The sequence below is a fragment of the Mesocricetus auratus genome, unplaced genomic scaffold (assembly GCF_017639785.1).
Source record: "Mesocricetus auratus isolate SY011 unplaced genomic scaffold, BCM_Maur_2.0 Super-Scaffold_100007, whole genome shotgun sequence".
Lineage (NCBI taxonomy): Eukaryota > Metazoa > Chordata > Mammalia > Rodentia > Cricetidae > Mesocricetus > Mesocricetus auratus.
Window position 1 is genome coordinate 93731915 of NW_024429191.1, and position 16715 is coordinate 93748629.

Genomic DNA, 16715 nt, shown 5'->3' on the forward strand with positions numbered 1-16715 from the left:
CAGAGAGAGAGAGAGAGAGAGAGAGAGAGAGAGAGAGAGAGAGAGAGAGCGCCCCATCACTCCACCACACCCTGCTTTGTTTTTACTAACAAGGTTTCATTCAATAGCCCAGACTGGCTTTGAACTTGTACTGACCCTTCCCAGTGCTGGGACTACAGATGTAAGCCACCACACCCTGCTCACAACACCAGGTTTTTGGTCCGTAGGTTTATCTACTTTTATGAGTGTTTTGCTTTCATGTGTTTTCATGTATGTATGTGTGCCACATGCGACCCTGGTGCCCTTGAAGACCAGAAGAGGGGCCTGGATCCCCTGGAACTGGAGTTAAGGATGGCTGGGAGCCACCATGTGGGAGCTGAGAACCAAACCCAGGTCCTCTGCAAAAGCAGCAGCTGCTCTTAACCAATTAGCTGTCTCTCCGGTTCCCAGTCCCATTTATTTCTGGTGTATTTTTAGCCCAATATAATTCTAGCACCCAGGAGACTGAGGCAGGTGGGTCGAAGGCCAGCTGTAGGCTAGTTGCCTCAAAAAAAAAAAAAGAATAAAGCATGTTATTTTAAAGTTTTTTTTCTTTCTGAAACATGGCTGTCCATCTGGACATAAAATGTGTTTTTTTTTTTTTTTCAAGACAGGGATTCTCTGTGTAACAGCTCTGACTGCCCTGGAACTCACTGTGTAGACCATGCTGGCCTCCAACTCAGAGATGGACCTGTCTCTGCCTCCTGAGCGCTGGGATTAAAGACCTGTTGAAAACCCTTAACCCCAGCACTTGGGGGGCAGAGACAGGTGGATCTTTGTGAGTTTGAGGCCAGCCTGGTCTACACAGCAGGTTTTAGGCCAGAGCTACACAAAAAGACCTTGTCTGAAGAAACAACAGCAAAAACTGTTGTGCTAACAGAGCGTATCTTAAGGACCTTGACCTTAGAACTGGAAAGGATGAGAAGACACAATCCCAAACCCCCTTGCTTTATTTGAAATGACAAACAAGCTCGTACAAGAGCTGAAAACCCCAGCGGCAGAGTCACACGCATTTCTTGGTAGAGCCACAGTGAGAGAGACACAAACCCCAGACTGCTTAGTACTCTAACTACAAGAGACTAGGGTGCTCAGGGCTGCCTGGTTCCTCTGAGGTATCCAGTTACCATGGAGACATCAGGCTTGGGCTTGCTCCCCCTGGGGAGATTCCTGGGGGATAAGTGGTTCAAGTTCTTGAACTAAACAAGGAGACACAGTTGAGAGCCACAAGGGAGGGACCCCACTTTGGGGATGGAGACAGTGTATGTTGAAATAAACGTTATCATCTTGATAAGGATGTGGGGGTGGCTACGAGGAGTTAGACCCTATCTGGAACTCATTGGAATGTACACTCCAAACATTTCTGTGGAATGCCACGCACACTAAGGACTCCACAGCTGCATGCTCACGCCTGCGCCCTTTTACGTCTGCTGCCTTCCCGTTCCATCCCTTCTCTCGCCTAAAGCTCAAGGCCTCTACCCGTGTGAAGCGTCGGCACACGCAACCACCCCATCTTTAGCTCAAGTACCTTCGGTTGCTCTCCAGAGTGTGTTGTGCCCAGTCGAACACTGGCTAGGGTGACTCGTGCTGTTCTAATGCCTACATCCTGGTTAGAGGCTACACTTGGCTTCTGAATGCGGTAATGCTTTTGCTCAAGCCTCCTACCTCACTAGCTTCTTGTGAACAGCAGCAGCCACTGCCCACTGAGCTCCATACAGGCAGGGGCCCAGGCCCGCCCCTGAGGTACCTGCAGGCACTACAAGATTTGCTCAAGGCTTCAACAAGTAGGAATCAGGGCTCTGCAAACACAGCAAGCCGGGACCAGTGCTTCTCCTGTGGTGGCTTTCTCCTCCAGGACGGGACCCTAGGCACACAGGGCTAAGACCACAGAGGCACCTGTGTGGTGAGGGATTCACCAGGCTGACGGTGAACCACGGTCTTGCTTTGCCCAGAGCCCAGCTCCGTAACAAAGACTAGCTGTGGCTCAGAAAGCAGTCTAGCGTTGCTAAATTCTGTTACCATTCCAGCTCAGGCCAAGGGAGGGAAGCGGCGAGAGGCTCCAGCCCCTTGTCCTGAGTACTTGGCCACGATCTACTCCTCAGCCCCTCTGGCTTGCCCTTGCTCTGCTTCCACGGGGGAGTGCTCAGGGACAGTGAGTAGAGGCAGGAGCAGAACCTCTGGCCTGGCAAAGATAAAGGACACACACTAAGATGCACGGCGGTCAGGTGCCCATTCCTGGTGCTGTTTAGTGACTGGAAGGCACCTTTGGCAGCTGGAGACCTGGAGAGCTGATTTTTCCATTTGAGATTCTGTACCTCCCAGTTATGGGCTTAGTGCCTCATCCTGCCCCCTGGTGGCAAAGAGATCTCTTCTTTGGTTGCTTGTTTTATTTCAATTTTAACCCATTTTGAAATAGAATCTCACTCGGCCCAGGCCTGGGCCCCTGCCTGTGTGGAGCTCAGTAGGCAGAAGCTGCTGCTGTTCACAAGAAGCTAGTGAACTTGTTATGTAGTAGAGGCTGACCTAACCTCCCGTGCTCTGTGGTCCAAGCTAGTCTCCAACTGTAGAGCTCAACGGATCCTGCCACTTTAGCTTGCCAATGGCTGCTGGCACACCATATTCAGTGGGATTGTTTTATTGGATTAAAAAAACTTTTCTATTTGTGTGTTTTGCCTGCATAGGTCAGAAGAGGATCTTTGGAACTGGCAACAGGACCGTCACTCACCTGCAGCAATGTCACCTCCCAGGCGCACACAGGGCACCTTCCACTGCCGGCCTGTCACTCTCCATACATGGGGCAGGAGTCGGCAGATTCTTTTTGGTTCTCAAGTTTACTTACTCAGATCCAGTTGTGTCCCACAGCCATCCCTAGGAAGGATTTCTCTGGGTAGCCTACCTAAGCAGTCCTAGAACTCCATCTGTAACCAGGCTGGCTTTAAACTTGAGCTCTGCCTGTCTCTGAGTGCTGGGATTAAGGCACTAGCCACCACCACCTGGCTTACTTTGATCCAGGTCTTGTTTTTCTGTTTCTTACGACTTTTTTTGTTGTTATTGTTTTGTTTTTCGAGGCAGGGTTTCTCTGTGGAACTACCTCTTGTAGACCAGGCTGGTCTGGAACTCACAGAGATCCATCCGCCTGCCTCCCAAGTGCTATGATTAAAGGCGTGCGCCACCAACGCCGGGCTCACTCATACTTTTGAAGCACCTTGTTTTAAGCCCAACAGCTGCTCCAGCCACCCCCAGGACTCACACCAGTAAGACATCCCCACCCCCAACACACACACCACAGCAAAGGAACAAGGAGACGGCAGCAGCCCAAAGAAAGCTGTTCAAGATATAAAATGGAGAGTTTTATTAAATAGGGAAAGGGCGTTCTCGGCACCACACACACCTTTGCCCTTATGATAAGACACGACCATGGATAAAAAGCCACTGTACCAAACGCTGCGATTCCCATTCTGAGTGTCCTCGTTCTCAGGCGTCACCCTCCCTGGTTCTGCAGATTCCGGTGGGCTGCCCTCCCAGGCTTGGGCCTTGCCTACGCTGCGAGCACATCCTTGCAGACAGCTGCCGCACGCGGTCACCTGGAGGAGCTGCGCTCTTTGCTCACACAGTCATCCTGTGAGGTCGTGTCCCCGTTCCCCACCATGCTGCACGTCCTCCTCTTTTTCCTGCGGTGTGCCGTCCCGTCACCTTCAGACCCAGACTCACACTGGACACAGGGAGAAAAGAACAGTCAGGCTGGGAGACAGAGACGGCTCCATTGGAACAGTCTTGACCTAAGCTCCAAGACCCGGGGCTCACATGGAAGGGGAGAACCAACACCAAACCATTTTCTGCCCTCCACAGGTGTGCTCTGGCAAACACTTGCACAGGCGCACCCATGATAAATCAATGTAACATTGGCTCGGAGGCCAAGAGCACTTCCTGTTCTTCTAAAGGACAAAATTCACTGTGAAGCTTGTGTACAGAGACATTTCAAACCAGAGTGTTACAACAGGAAAGAGCCAGCAGGGTGTGCTAATGGACCCCAGCACTTAGGAAGCTGGGGCAGGTAGATCTCTGTGGGTTCAAGACCAGCCTGGTTTGTAGAGCTAAATCCAGGACAACCATAGCCAGAGAGAGACACTGTCTCAAATACAAAAGCAAAGCAAAACAAATCAAATCCTAAAAAACAAGAACATTAATCTCAGCACTCAGGAAGCAGAGGCAGGTGGATCTAGCTTGGTTTGCATAGTGATTTTTTTTTTTCCAGACAGGGTTTCTCTGTATTGCTTTGGAGCCTGTCCTGGAACTCGCTCTGTAGAACAGGCTGGCCTCGAACTCACAGAAATCTGCTTGCCTCTGCCTCCCAAGTGCTCTGCATAGTGATTTTTAAGATAGCCAGGGCTATGTAGTAGAGAGACCTTGTCTCAAAAACAACAAAAAGTCCAGTGTGGTGTTACACACCTTTAATCCCAACACCTTGAGAGGCAGATGCAGGGGGATCTACAGAGGGAGTTCTAGGACAACCAGGTTACACAGAGAAACCTTGTTTCAAAATAAACAAAACCAAGAATTCCACCTGGATAAAACCCCTCTCTCTCTCTTTCTGAATTACTGGGCATTGAGCACATGGTCTTCCTGGGCTGGGCAAACATCAATGATGATGGCGGTGACACCCATGGGGTGTGCATCCTCTCATCCTGAATCAGTGTTATCTACAGCAGGTCACTGGGTTTGCATGTTCCTGGGCTTCTGTGTTACCTACCATCCATAGTGGAAACTTCTAACAAGGGCTTTGTGTTCAGAAAAAAGACCGAAGCCCCAACACCGCCGTCTTGTGTGCTAGCTGTGGTCACAAGGCCACCGCTTTACAACCCTCCCAACACCCAAGCACCTCTGCATAGATATAGCTCACAGGTGTGAGGCTGTAAAAGGCGATGTTACAGGAACGGCCGAGGGCCTGGGCACGGGGCGGTCGAGGGCCTCACCTCTGAGTCTGTGTCAGAGGAGCTGGAGCTAGAAGAACTGGAGGAGTCGCTGGAGCTGTCGGAAGCGATGCCTGTGGACTCTTGGAGGTCAACGGAGTCGGCCAGGACTGCCAGCTCAGGGTGCTCCTGCTTCAAGATCCTGAAGGGCAATGGTAGTGTTTTCAGGGCTGTGACGGCTGGTGGCAACACCCACTCAAAAAACCGGCACAGACGCAAGGTGGAGGACTCCACTGCTTACGGCACCTGGAAACGCCTAGTGCATCGGCTGGCGTGGCTCCAGGAGACACAACTGGGCTGGGACAGACCACACCAGCTGCCCACGCTCGCTCAAGTTAAACTACATTCTAGTGCCACACACCAGCATGAACACCAGTCACACACCTCTGGAGTTTCCTGGGGGAGAGGGAGGTCCTTAAGAGTCTTCCCGGGAGAGAAACGGCTCCTTTTTCTACTTCCCTCCCTAAGCCTTTTCTAGCTGATTTTTCTTTTTCTTTCCTTTTTAAAGCCTTTCCTTCCCTCAGCACAGTGCTAGCAGAACGGGGGGGTGGGAGCTGGTTAGATTATTCTCGAAAGAGCAGAAATAATTAGGGTTATAAGAAACAAGATGTCACAAAGAGAGACCGTCCCCATCACTCAGAAGAGACTGAGCCGACACCTCAGAGCAGCAGCCCTCCCCAGCAGCAACCTGATCTGGCGTCCACTGGGGCCAGCGACAAAGGACCTGTGTGTATGCTGAGGTCTAGGAGTGGCCTACAGGGCAGTGAGTGAGTCCAGGGAAGAGAAGCCACCACCCTTGCTGGCCTCTCAGCAGGGAGGCAGAGCGCTGAGCGAGCCAGAATCCCTCTCTTACCCCGAGAGCTGGTCCCTCCAGGTCAGGGTTGGGACACAGTGGCACGGGGTGACTGGGGGTGGCTTGCACTGCCGCTGCCCGTGCTGTATCTGTTCTGTGGATAAACAGAGGAGCTAAGTCTCCAGGGCAGTTGCCTCACAAGAACTGAAGGTAGTAAGTTCAAATGAATAATGTTTCCGGGGAGAAATAAAGAAAACCTCAACAAAGGCGTTTCTTTTTTTGTTGTTGTTGTTAGTGCTAGTTTTTATTTTTTAAAAATAACAAAAAAAAAAAAAAAGAGAGAGAGCATAAGAAAAATGGAGGAAACAGAGTGACAACAAACGAGAAACACCCAACTGTGACCATATTCTGCCTGTGACTTTCATCATGCAGAGCCGCTCCCTGCCACCTGGAGGCTAGCAGACGACCTGACAACTAATCCTGACCTGGGGCCCTCTCTACCCACAGGTTCCCGAGACCCAGCTGTCCCCAAGCGCAGACAACTCTTCCCTTTTCACCTCTGGGGAAGGAGCTGGAACAAAGCAGAAGAAAGGAAACGTCTCTCACCTGTACCATTTCCTTGACAACTTTGGCCTCCCTCTTACCGTCTTGTGCCACACCACAGGGAAGTTGGTACTGCTGGCAAAGTTCTGGGTGATGGCAATGGTGGTGTCAAGATTAAGAACAACATGCCACCAGCCCCCTGGAATCCAACAGATACACAGTGCAGTAAGGATCAGCCCTGCTGCTCCCGGTCAAGAGTCTGAGGTGACCTGGTGTCTAACTCCACACAGGCAGGCTCTTACTGTTTCTACTGTTTACCGAGGCTTCCCTGCTACCGGGCAGAGTGACAGACTGTCTGCCTCTAATGTGCTGACTCCTGGTAACCCAACGTGACTAATACTGTAAAAGCAAAAGTTTTAAACTTAAGTACTCTCACTTCCGGAAACTTCATCCATCTAAATGTAGCTCGGGCTGGCTGGCATTTTCCAACTCGACCCAGCCAGTTCCGCCACTCTAGCAAAGGCCCCAGAACGCAGGCGGAACCCAGAGCACTAGAGACGCCAGGTAACAAAGTAAATTGTATACAGACTGACACCTAACAGACACCAGGTCCAGACACGTGGAATGTGGAGATACACTCCCTTTGAACTTAAAACCCCAACCCTGTCACCACAGGGAGGAGTACATGTGCTCAACGGATAGGAAGGACTTTTTGTCTGGTTCTGTAACTCTACTCCAAAGTAACAACCCAGTGCAATTACAAAGTAGTCAGGGCTGGGAAGAGGAGCTTCTTCTAGCTCATCTATACCTGGTACAAAGACAGTCTCTCCTGGCTTCTGGAGTATCTCCAGGGGCTTGAACTCAGACGGCCAGGTTGGAAGCTGTGTCCGTGGATAAATAACATTAAACCAGGTAATGGCTTCATCTTGCTGGTTCCCCCCTTCTTCTCGGGTCACCTTGATGAGTTCTCGGGGAGTGCTTGTGGGGAACAGACACCAACGCTTGTGACCTTGAACTAAGGCATTCCAGGCACTGGTTCCCAGAGGGTCGATGTGAATCCCAGTTCCAGAACGTGGTGGCCCCATCACAAACCACCTACAGGATGGAAACATGAAGACATGAAGGGTAACCTGAAATGTACACGACAGCAGAGGCTCTCTAACACACCATCAACATTGTGCTGCACCCACTTCAGAGACTGTACAGGTTCTGTTACACAACATAAATTGTATATGGACTGATGTAGATTATTGCTGAACTTTAAAAAAAAAGACATGGTACCTATCAGCTGGCTGTGGTGGCCCAAGCCTTTTATCCCAGCACTCGGGAGGCAGAGGCAGGAGGATCTCTGTGAGTTCGAGGCCAGCCTGGTCTACAAGAGCTAAGTCCAGGACAACCTCCAAAGCCACAGAGAAACCCTGTCTCAAAAACAAAAACAAACGAAAACCTAGCTGGGCCACATAAAAAACAAACAAATAAGCTGGGCATTGGAGGCACACGCCTTTAATCCCAGCACTCAGGAGGCAGAGGCAGGAGGATCTCTATGAATTGGAGGCCAGCCTGGTCTACAGAGTGAGACCCTGTCTCAAAGAAAACAAATCTTCAGGACCCACGTTTATGGAAGGAGAGAAGTGACTCCCACGAGTTGTCCTCTGAACCCTACATGGGCACTGTGGCACATGTGCCCCTCAAATAAATAACATAGCTGGCTGTGGTGTCAAACATCTTTAATGCCAACACTCAGGAGCCAGAGGCTTGGAGGCAGGATCTCTTGAGTGTTGAGACCAGGCTGGCCCGGTCTATATAGTGAGTTACGGGACAGCCAGTACAATACGGTAAGACCCTGTTTCAAACAAAACAAACCAAAAAAACCAAAACAACAACCAACCCCCAAAGCAAAGCAAAACCTAATAAATCAGTGAATCACACTTGTAAAAATACAAATAAAACTTCCTTTATGAAGCAGTGGTCTCATTTTAATTCTATATTTAAATGTCCTGGAGTTGGATGGCTCACACCTATCCGTGGACCCAGCTGCAGACGAGCTGACGCCTCTGACCTCCTAGGCATTCACTGGCACTAGGCACCCAGGGATGGGGGTGGCGGGGAAAAAAAGGCTAGATGTCTGGAGAATTTGAGGAATCCAGCCAGATGTCTGGGCGGACCCCAGACCATCGGAAAATCAGTCTTCCCAAGTAGGACCATAAATGAGTCACTGTGCAGGGAGGATCCACTCACCGCTTGCACAAGGTCAGACCGAGCTCTGCTAACCACACCCTGAGGTTTCTGAACACCCTGATGCGGAATGCGTTACCTGTAAGGGGGCCTGCGCTTCTCCCCTGCGTACTGGAAAAGATCGTCCGTGAAAAACTTGGGCACCTTGTAGTCTTCCAAAAGTTTCCTTCTCTTGGGGTGTTCGCCGTAGCTGCTGTCAAAGATGTAAAGGGGACTGTCATCACGGGTGCTCTCCATGTACTCGATGTAGTACTTCATCTTCATCTTCACCGAGTAACCGTCATTGTCCTCACCGCACTTGAACTTCTGGTTCCGGTATTTCCTTTTGAGGCGCTCCAGAGTCCATTTCTCCTGCGCGGACCAGCCCTCCTGGGCATTGAGCAGAACCACGGGCTTGTAAGGCCGCTCGTACCGCTCGACGAAGTCTTCCACCGACAGCTGTAAGGCATCAGCCCTCTCCACGTTATCCTGGGGGGGGGGGGGCAACAAAAAAAGACCTGTCCCGTTAACACACCGGGAGAAGCCCGCGGGCGGACCAACGTGTCGTCGTCATCCCCCCACCGGGCCAGTTAGCCACGACACCCTCGAGCCGGGGCCGAGCCTCCGGCTCCTGCAGGGGGAGGGAGGCCCACGTGCGTGAGTGTGAGCACGTCGCACCCGGAGCCACCCCTGCGAGCCAGCGAGCGAGCGAGGGAGGGAGGGGTCGGAGCTGCCAGAAGGAGCGGGCTGTGACAGCCGGGCGGCGGGGCCCCCTCGCCCCACAGGGTCCGGGGACAAGCGGCCTCCGGGAGGCGGGCGGCGCCAGGGGGCAGGGGATGGGGTGGGGGGCGCCCCGCTCACCGGCACGGCCGCCGGGCTCAGCGGGAAGCTCTCGTAGTAGTTGTGCCGGGTCCAGTCGAGCGAGTCCTTGAGCTCGGGCCGCGCACTGCGCTTGGCCTCGCGGATGCGCTTCTTGCTCTTGTGGTTCATCCCGAGCAGGTCGCCGTCCGGCTCCGCCACGACCTCGACGCAGCTCGCTTCCTGCCGTCGTTCCCCCCAACCCCCCGCCCTCCGGAACAAACGCGCCCTCTCCGGCCGGCGCGGCACCGAGACGCCCTTCGTCTCCGGCAAGGCGCCTTTAAAGCCGCCTTCCAGAAGATTCCCTCCCCTGCCACCTCCGGGGCTCCGGGTTGGGCGAGCGGCGTCCGTCCTCCCCGCCCCACCGCCTCCTGCGCGCCGCCATTGGCCTCGGCCGTGCGCGAGGCCCGCCCTTCACGCGCGCCCGCCGGGCGCCATGTTGGGAAGGTCGCCTCGCTGACGTCCTGCCCCTCCCGGCTGCGGCCTCACCACTTCCGGCTGCGCGTCGCGTCCTAGCGGTCCGTTTCCGGCTGAGCCAGCCGCCACCGCCGCCGCCGGGTGTTTCGTTCGGAGAGCGTCCCGCAGGCTCGTCCCGGCTCGCGGCCACGTGGCACGGCCCCGCCGGCTCGGCGCCCCTGCAGTGTAGCGCTCCCCTTCCCCCCCACCGTCGCCGCCAGACCTGGGGTCCCCCCGTCTTCCCTCCGAGCGCGGCCTCATGGCCGTGGCTCAACGCTTTCGGTTCCGGGAGAAGCCAGGCCCTGGAACGGACGGGGCGGTGCTGGAGGTCCGCGTCCCGCAGGTGCGTGCAGTGGCACCCACGTGGGAGCGCTCCCCGGGTGGAGTGTAGGCAGTGGGGGATCCCTCGGGTGTCCGCTCCGTTCACCAGCGGCGGGTTTGCTATGAAGCTCGGTGACTAAGACAATGAGGGGCCGGGCCGGGATGAAATACTGAATACTTCCAGGAAAGCGGCTCTCTTGGCCTGTGCTGCTAGCCCTGAACATTTTTGAAGAGCGTTTATTAATATTTTTTTCTCCCCCGAGACAGGGTTTCTCTGTATAGCTCTGGCTGCCCTGGAACTCACTTTGTAAACCAGGCTGATCTCTCTTCCTCCCGAGTGCTGGGATTTAAGGCACCGCCGGGCTTCCGGCTAATGTATCTTAGCCCCCCGCCTCTGAGTATTGTTAATAGAACCTAGCCTCTACCTGCTGGGCAAGTGCTCCGTCACTGAGCGATATCCCTAACATACTCGTCTTATTTTTGAGCTCAGGCAGGCTTTGAACCCAGCCTCTCTACCTAGGATTGCAGGTGTGTGCCGCCATGCTCTTGTTTTGTGCAATTCTAGGGAATCAAACCCAAGACTTCATACATACATGCTAGGCAAAAGTTATGCCACTGAGCTTATCCTCAACCCCAGAATTCTCACTTGGAAGTTTGGGACCAGGGACTTCCTGTCTCCAACATCCCAATAAAATTTCCTGCATCGGCCGTGGCTTGTTCCTCAGAGATTACAGCTACCGTAACACTGGAGGATAACTATCCCGACACTGGGGTTTTACGAAGGATTTTCAGGTTGTAGTGTTAGCAGCTGGCCCAGTGGGTGTTCCTGACAGTAGTAGCCGAAGCTGAATGTGCAATCCTACGCTGCCACCTGTAGCAGCCTGCATCTCTGCAGAGACTTCTACCCAAGTGATGTGAAGATTCTTTTGTTGGTGTCGGTGTGTAGCCCTGGCTGTCCTGGAATTCCCTCTGTAGAACAGGCTGCCTGCCTCTGCCTCCTGAGTGCTGGGAAGACTGAGGGATAAAGGCTGCCGCCGGCTGCCTCCTCCTCCACCACCCAGCGAAGAAGCAGAGTATCTTGACTATATACTACAGAAAAACACTTGAGGGCAAATCAGTATGAAGCAGAGCGGGAGGGTATTAACATATATAACTTGGGTTTAAGTTTGGAGGTTAATAGACATTTAGGAAGAGGACACAGAAGGTATGGCTACAGGCTTTGCAAGCGCAGGGAACTGCATTTAGCTTTTCTTTTTGTAAATAAGATCACAGAGTGGGGACTGGAGAGGTGGTTCAGTGGTTAAGAGCACCGCAACTCCCCCAGAGGTTCTGAGTTCAATTCACAGCAACTACGTGGGCTCTCACAACCATGTGTGGTGGCATCTGATGCCCTCTTCTGGCATAAAGGTGTACATAGATCTTTGTTTAAAAAAAAAAAAGGTCACAGGATGAGATTAGTGAGGTGCGGTGGACCGGAAGGATTACAGTGACGTCATGCAACAAGGGCCGAAAGAATCTTTGATTATACTTGGTCCCACGGGTGTTGATATACTTAAAATCTTGTTTCTGAGGTTCTCAGAAAGTTGCAGACTACAGCTGGAGAAGCTGTGAAGTTTCATCCAAAGGTCAGATGTGTTTTGTCCACAAGAAGTTCCTCTCTATTTTATCATTTTAAATTTTTTTAAAGATTTATTTATTTATTATGAATACAGCATCCTGCCTCTATGTATGTCTGCAGGCCAGCAGAGGGCACCAGATCTCATTATGGATGGTTGTGAGCCACCATGTGGTTGCTGGGAATTGAACTCAGGACCTCTGGAAGAGCAGTCAGTGTTCTTAACCTCCGAGCCACCTCTCCAGCCCCCATTTTGATTCTTTTTAGAAAATAGTCTCATTCTGAATTTGGTTGTCCCAGAACTGACTGGGCTGGTCTTGAACTCACAGAGATCCACCCGCCTTTGCTTCCTGAGTGCTGGGATTAAAGGTGTGCGTCACCACACCCTGCTGATTCTTTGTTATTTTAACATTTGGGTTTGAAATACCTCTATAAAGATCATTGTTCCTCTGTAGACAGACTTCACAGTGAATTTTGTTAGTTGTACAGGAATTTGACCCTTACCTGGTGAAGTCCCGTCCATACCCTGTCTGTCGGGCCTCAGTAGTTCAGTGTTAAAAAGGAAGACACAGCGAAAGAGGCAAGCCAAAACAGAACTTGTTTGCTGTAGCAACCAAATCGGGGTTATGCTGAGGCAGTGATAATTATTTTTTGAGACTAGATTTCACTATGTAGCTTTGACTGGCCTGGAACTACAAGATCTGCCCACTTTTGCATTTCAAGTGGATTAAAACCAAGCGCCACTATTCCCTGCTTCATTTTTATTTTTTGAGGATTTATCTTTTGCTGGGCATAGTAGCCCATGCCCTTAATCCTCCCCCTTTAATCCCAGCATTCAAGAGGCAGAGGCAAGAGGATCACTGGGAATTTGAGGCCAGTTTATAATCTGCATAGCCACTTCCAGGATATCCAGGGCTACATACTGATTTTGTCTTGAAAACGAAGAGCAGGAAGCACTCAGAACTGCTGAGTCATCTCCCTAGCACCTATTTCTCCCCTGTAACTCCATTTAAATTATGTATGTGCATGTACATACGTATTGTTTTATGTGCATTGATGTTTTGACTGCATGTGTATCTGTGTGAGTGTCAGATCTTGAAGTTACGGTTGTTAGCTGCCATGTGGATGCTGGGAATTAAACCCTGGGTTTCTGGAAAAGCAATCTTTCTAACCCCTATTCATTATTATACTTTGACGTAAGGCTTTGTTGGGGCCTCTTGTCCCACGTTGGAATGAACAGTGTCCAACGACAGCCATCTGCCATGCGCTGTTCTTGAGTGGACTGGTTAAGTTTGGACCTCTGACTCCTTTACAGTTTTGCCCTAGCCCATCGCCCCGTGGGGGGCACCCTTGTTGATTTCTGTTGCTAATGTGCAGCACTTTGTGCCTGGCATTGACTATTACTACCCTATGGAGATCTGCCGTTGAGACTGAAACCCTTGACAAGTAGGTCGTGTAAAATGCTACAGCTGGACCTGGAGTTTGAGTCTGGGGTGGGGTGTTTGGGGGGAGGGATGGAGATGAGGAGGCTCACTGCAGATGTACCCTTCTTCTTCCATAAATGTCCCCCAGATTCTACTTTGCTTTTGGGGTTTTATTTTTATTTTCAGACAGCATCTCAGAAATCTAGCCCTGGCAGGGTTTTGATTTGCTGTGTAGATCAGGTTGGCCATGAACTTAGAATAATGTTCCTCCTTCCTAGTGTATGATAGGATTACAACTGAAAACCACATCCTGAATGACTCCTTCTTTCCAAAGTTTTTCTTTGGTCTTTTGGGATTCACCTCCACATATGCCTCCTTTTGTGGGACATCTACCTAGGACTGCAGGGCTTGTCATTAGCATCCAAGTCATACTTGAGTTTAAATCTCCCCTAAATAGATAGGGACATAGTTGGTACAGTGCTGGTGTAACATGGATGATGGGCTGGGTTTGATTCCCAGCACCTCACGAATGAAACTGGCTGTCCTGGCGCACATCCGCAGTGGCAGACGCTCACAGGCCAGGCGGTGGCGGCAAAGTCAGGCAGATCGAGGTCTATAGAGTAAGTTCTAGGACAGGCTCTAAAAGCTACACACAGAAACCCTGTCTGGAAAAGGAAGTCATCCTAGGCTCCATAGTGAGTTGGAGACCAGCTTAACTACACAAGACACTGCCTCAAAAAAACAATAATACTGAAGAGATGGCTTAGGTAAAACCACTTGCCTCACCGGGCGTTGGTGGAGCACACCTTTAATCCCAGCACTCGGGAGACAGAGGCAGGTGGATCTCTGTGAGTTCCAGGCCAGCCTGGTCTACAGAGAGAGTTCCAGGACAGCCTCCAAAGCCACAGAGAAACCCTGTCTCGAAAAACAAAAACAAAAAACCCTTGCCTCCAAACTGGACAGCCTGACCTGAATTCTGTCCCTAGATCCCACAGGATGGAAGGAGACAACTGATTCTTATGTTGTCCCCTGACCTCCATGTGCTCCATCCTCTAATAAATTAAAAATCTTTTTAAAGAACCCTTCTAACATCTTCTTGTAGTTATAGTTCAAATTCCTGTGGCCAGTAGGATGCACAGGTCAATACCCTCCACTCTCACACTCACAGCTGGCCTGTGGCCAGACCAGGGCAGTTGTTGGGGCAGCCCTACCTGTCTCCATGCGTTACACCTTCTTCATCCTGCTTTACTGTGTAGCATTCATTACCAACAAAATCACCTTTGTTCTCTGCCCACCTTGTCCAGGATGTACTATGTACAGTGTACACTGAAGTATCCCTGAGTCTCAATTTAAATGCTTGCGGCAAGGCTGAGATGGCTGAGCGGTGAAGAGCACCACTCTCTCTCTGCTCTTCCCGAGGACCCAGGTTTGGTTCTCTAGTACCTACACGGCTCAATCATGTTTAACTCCAGTTCCAGGGGATCCAACACCCTCTTCTGGTTTCAGAGGCACCAGGCATGCACACAACACTCATACACATGCTTGAGAGTCTAGCACTGTTACCCACATAGCCCTCTCTGTTCGCTGAGGCCAGCCTGGCATACAAAGGAAGAAATAACAGCATTATGGTGTCAAGGACTGGAGAACAGAACCATCTAATAATGGATGTGACCAACAGAACATAAAGGTAGGTATTCACACGATATTTTCTTTGTAGGTCCTGCATGTCCAATATGGGATGTATGTTTGGCCCTGTGCTGTTGTTCTGGCCCAATACCTGTGGTTTCACAGAAGATCTCTACCAGGCAAAGCTGTCTTAGAGGTAACAGGAGCCCATTTGCAGATGTTGATCTATTAGTCTTTACTATTATTTTAAGTCAGGTAGTTTGGCTGGCTATAAAATTCCAAGTTAGTAAAGTCTTCATATTTTTACTTTTTTTTTTTTTTCTCTCGAGACAGGGTTTCTCTGTGTTGTTTTGGAGGCTATTCTGGAACTTGCTCTGTAGACCAGGCTGGCCTCCAACTCAAGAGATTCACCTGCCTCTGCCTCCTGAGTGCTGGGATTAAAGGTGTGGGCCACCAAGGCTCGGCTAAGAAAGAACTTTTGCTTTTACACAGCTTTAATCCCAGCACATAGCAAATTCCTAAGACAGCCCCTAAGGGACACAAGAAACCCTTAGCCATAATAAAGGCAATACAACAGTGTGGCACAACTGGCTGGCTATGCAGTCCACCTGCTCTGCTGCAGTCAGGCGCTTGTTACAGATCCTGCTAATACTGGCAAACAGGGTAGGTGGCATCTCAAACTCATCTTGAGATACTGGAAGCAACATCCTTTAATGAAACAGGCATGTACTACCACAAGCAAATTACCCTTGAATTTCCAAGTTCAAAATTCAGACTACTAGTCATCTGTGGCAGTGGCACCAACCTTTAGTTGTTCGTAGTTCTCCAATGGGGAGCAGGCAGATAAGTTCGAAGCCAGCCATGGAGCACAAACAAATTAGGGAAGAAAAACTAAGTAATTCTAAAATTCTATTTCCATTTAGATTGGAGCTGGAGTGAGCCTTCCGGGGATCTTAGCTGCCAAATGTGGTGCTGAAGTAATACTTTCTGACAGCTCAGAGCTGCCCCACTGTCTGGATGTCTGCAGGCAAAGCTGCAGACTGAACGGCCTGTCACAGGTACAGGTTGTAGGGCTGACGTGGGGCCACATAACAAAGGACCTACTGTCTTTGCCACCACAAGACATCATTCTTGCATCTGATGTGTTCTTCGAACCAGAAGGTAAACTTAATCTGCAAAAAACTAGCAGATTGTGTTGTATGAAACTCAAAAGTTTTTTCTCCCCCCAGACTTTGAAAGTATTTTAGCCACAGTGTACTTCCTGATGCAGAGGAACCCCAAAGTTCAATTCTGGTCCACCTACCAGGTCAGAAGGTGAGTATGGATAATTTGTCTACTAGTCTTTCAACATGATAATCAATGTATTAAGGAAAACAAAAAGCATGAGTCATGAAACAAATTATTATTTTTAAGCGCTGACTGGTCACTTGAAGGCTTGCTCCACAAGTGGGATATGAAGTGTGTCCATATTCCTCTGAGGTCTTTTGAAGCAAACAAGCAACATATAGCAGAGTCTACCCTCCCAGGAAGACATACCGTTGAAATGCTGGTGGTCTCCTTTGCAAAGAGCAGTTTCTGAATTGTACCTCAAGCTTTTGGGGGACTGTGCCAAGACTGAATAGCCATCCTGAGGTTAAGATCATAAGCAGATGTATGCAATGGGGCCTGAAGCCAAGACTGTGATATCATGCTCATGGGCAATGTTAATTTTTAAGATTAAAACACTTGAAAGGATTTGGACTGCTGTCTGTCATTAACCAGGACACACTAGGTTAAGTGAGACTCTTTCAAGACCAGGAAAATGCTACTGAAAAGCTCCAACTGGCATTTTTTCCAGTGAGAAGGTGCTCAGGATTTTATAATGTCTTTAGATTACACCG

At 50.5% G+C, this 16715-nt stretch overlaps 2 protein-coding genes across 7 annotated transcripts; one reads left to right on the forward strand and one right to left on the reverse strand.

Annotated features, from left to right (window-relative positions):
* Positions 1-3343: 3343 nt before the first annotated feature.
* Positions 3344-9636, reverse strand: Jmjd6 (jumonji domain containing 6, arginine demethylase and lysine hydroxylase). Of its 5 annotated transcripts, none has more exons than XM_040750108.1 (7): positions 9397-9636; positions 8636-9024; positions 7130-7416; positions 6423-6520; positions 5839-5927; positions 4989-5127; positions 3344-3727 (listed from the first exon to the last, which is right to left on the reverse strand). In XM_040750108.1, the coding sequence occupies exons 1-7, from the start codon at positions 9523-9525 to the stop codon at positions 3596-3598; spliced, it is 1263 nt and encodes a 420-aa protein (XP_040606042.1). In that variant the 5' UTR covers positions 9526-9636; the 3' UTR covers positions 3344-3595. The 5 variants fall into 5 exon arrangements, 4 of the variants coding, with proteins under 4 accessions (XP_040606042.1, XP_040606041.1, XP_005069930.1 ...); XR_005878536.1 differs by having other exon boundaries at positions 3590-3727; positions 5839-5932; positions 6385-6520; positions 9397-9635; XM_040750107.1 differs by lacking the exon at positions 6423-6520 and having other exon boundaries at positions 5839-5932; positions 9397-9631.
* A 270-nt stretch (positions 9637-9906) lies between these two features.
* On the forward strand, positions 9907-16569 carry Mettl23 (methyltransferase like 23). Of its 2 annotated transcripts, XM_005069871.4 has the most exons (5): positions 9907-10192; positions 14927-15031; positions 15759-15996; positions 16065-16149; positions 16249-16569. In XM_005069871.4, the coding sequence occupies exons 1-5, from the start codon at positions 10109-10111 to the stop codon at positions 16412-16414; spliced, it is 678 nt and encodes a 225-aa protein (XP_005069928.1). In that variant the 5' UTR covers positions 9907-10108; the 3' UTR covers positions 16415-16569. The 2 variants fall into 2 exon arrangements, with proteins under 2 accessions (XP_005069928.1, XP_012968616.1); XM_013113162.2 differs by lacking the exon at positions 9907-10192 and having other exon boundaries at positions 14943-15014.
* The last annotated feature ends 146 nt before the right edge of the window (positions 16570-16715 follow it).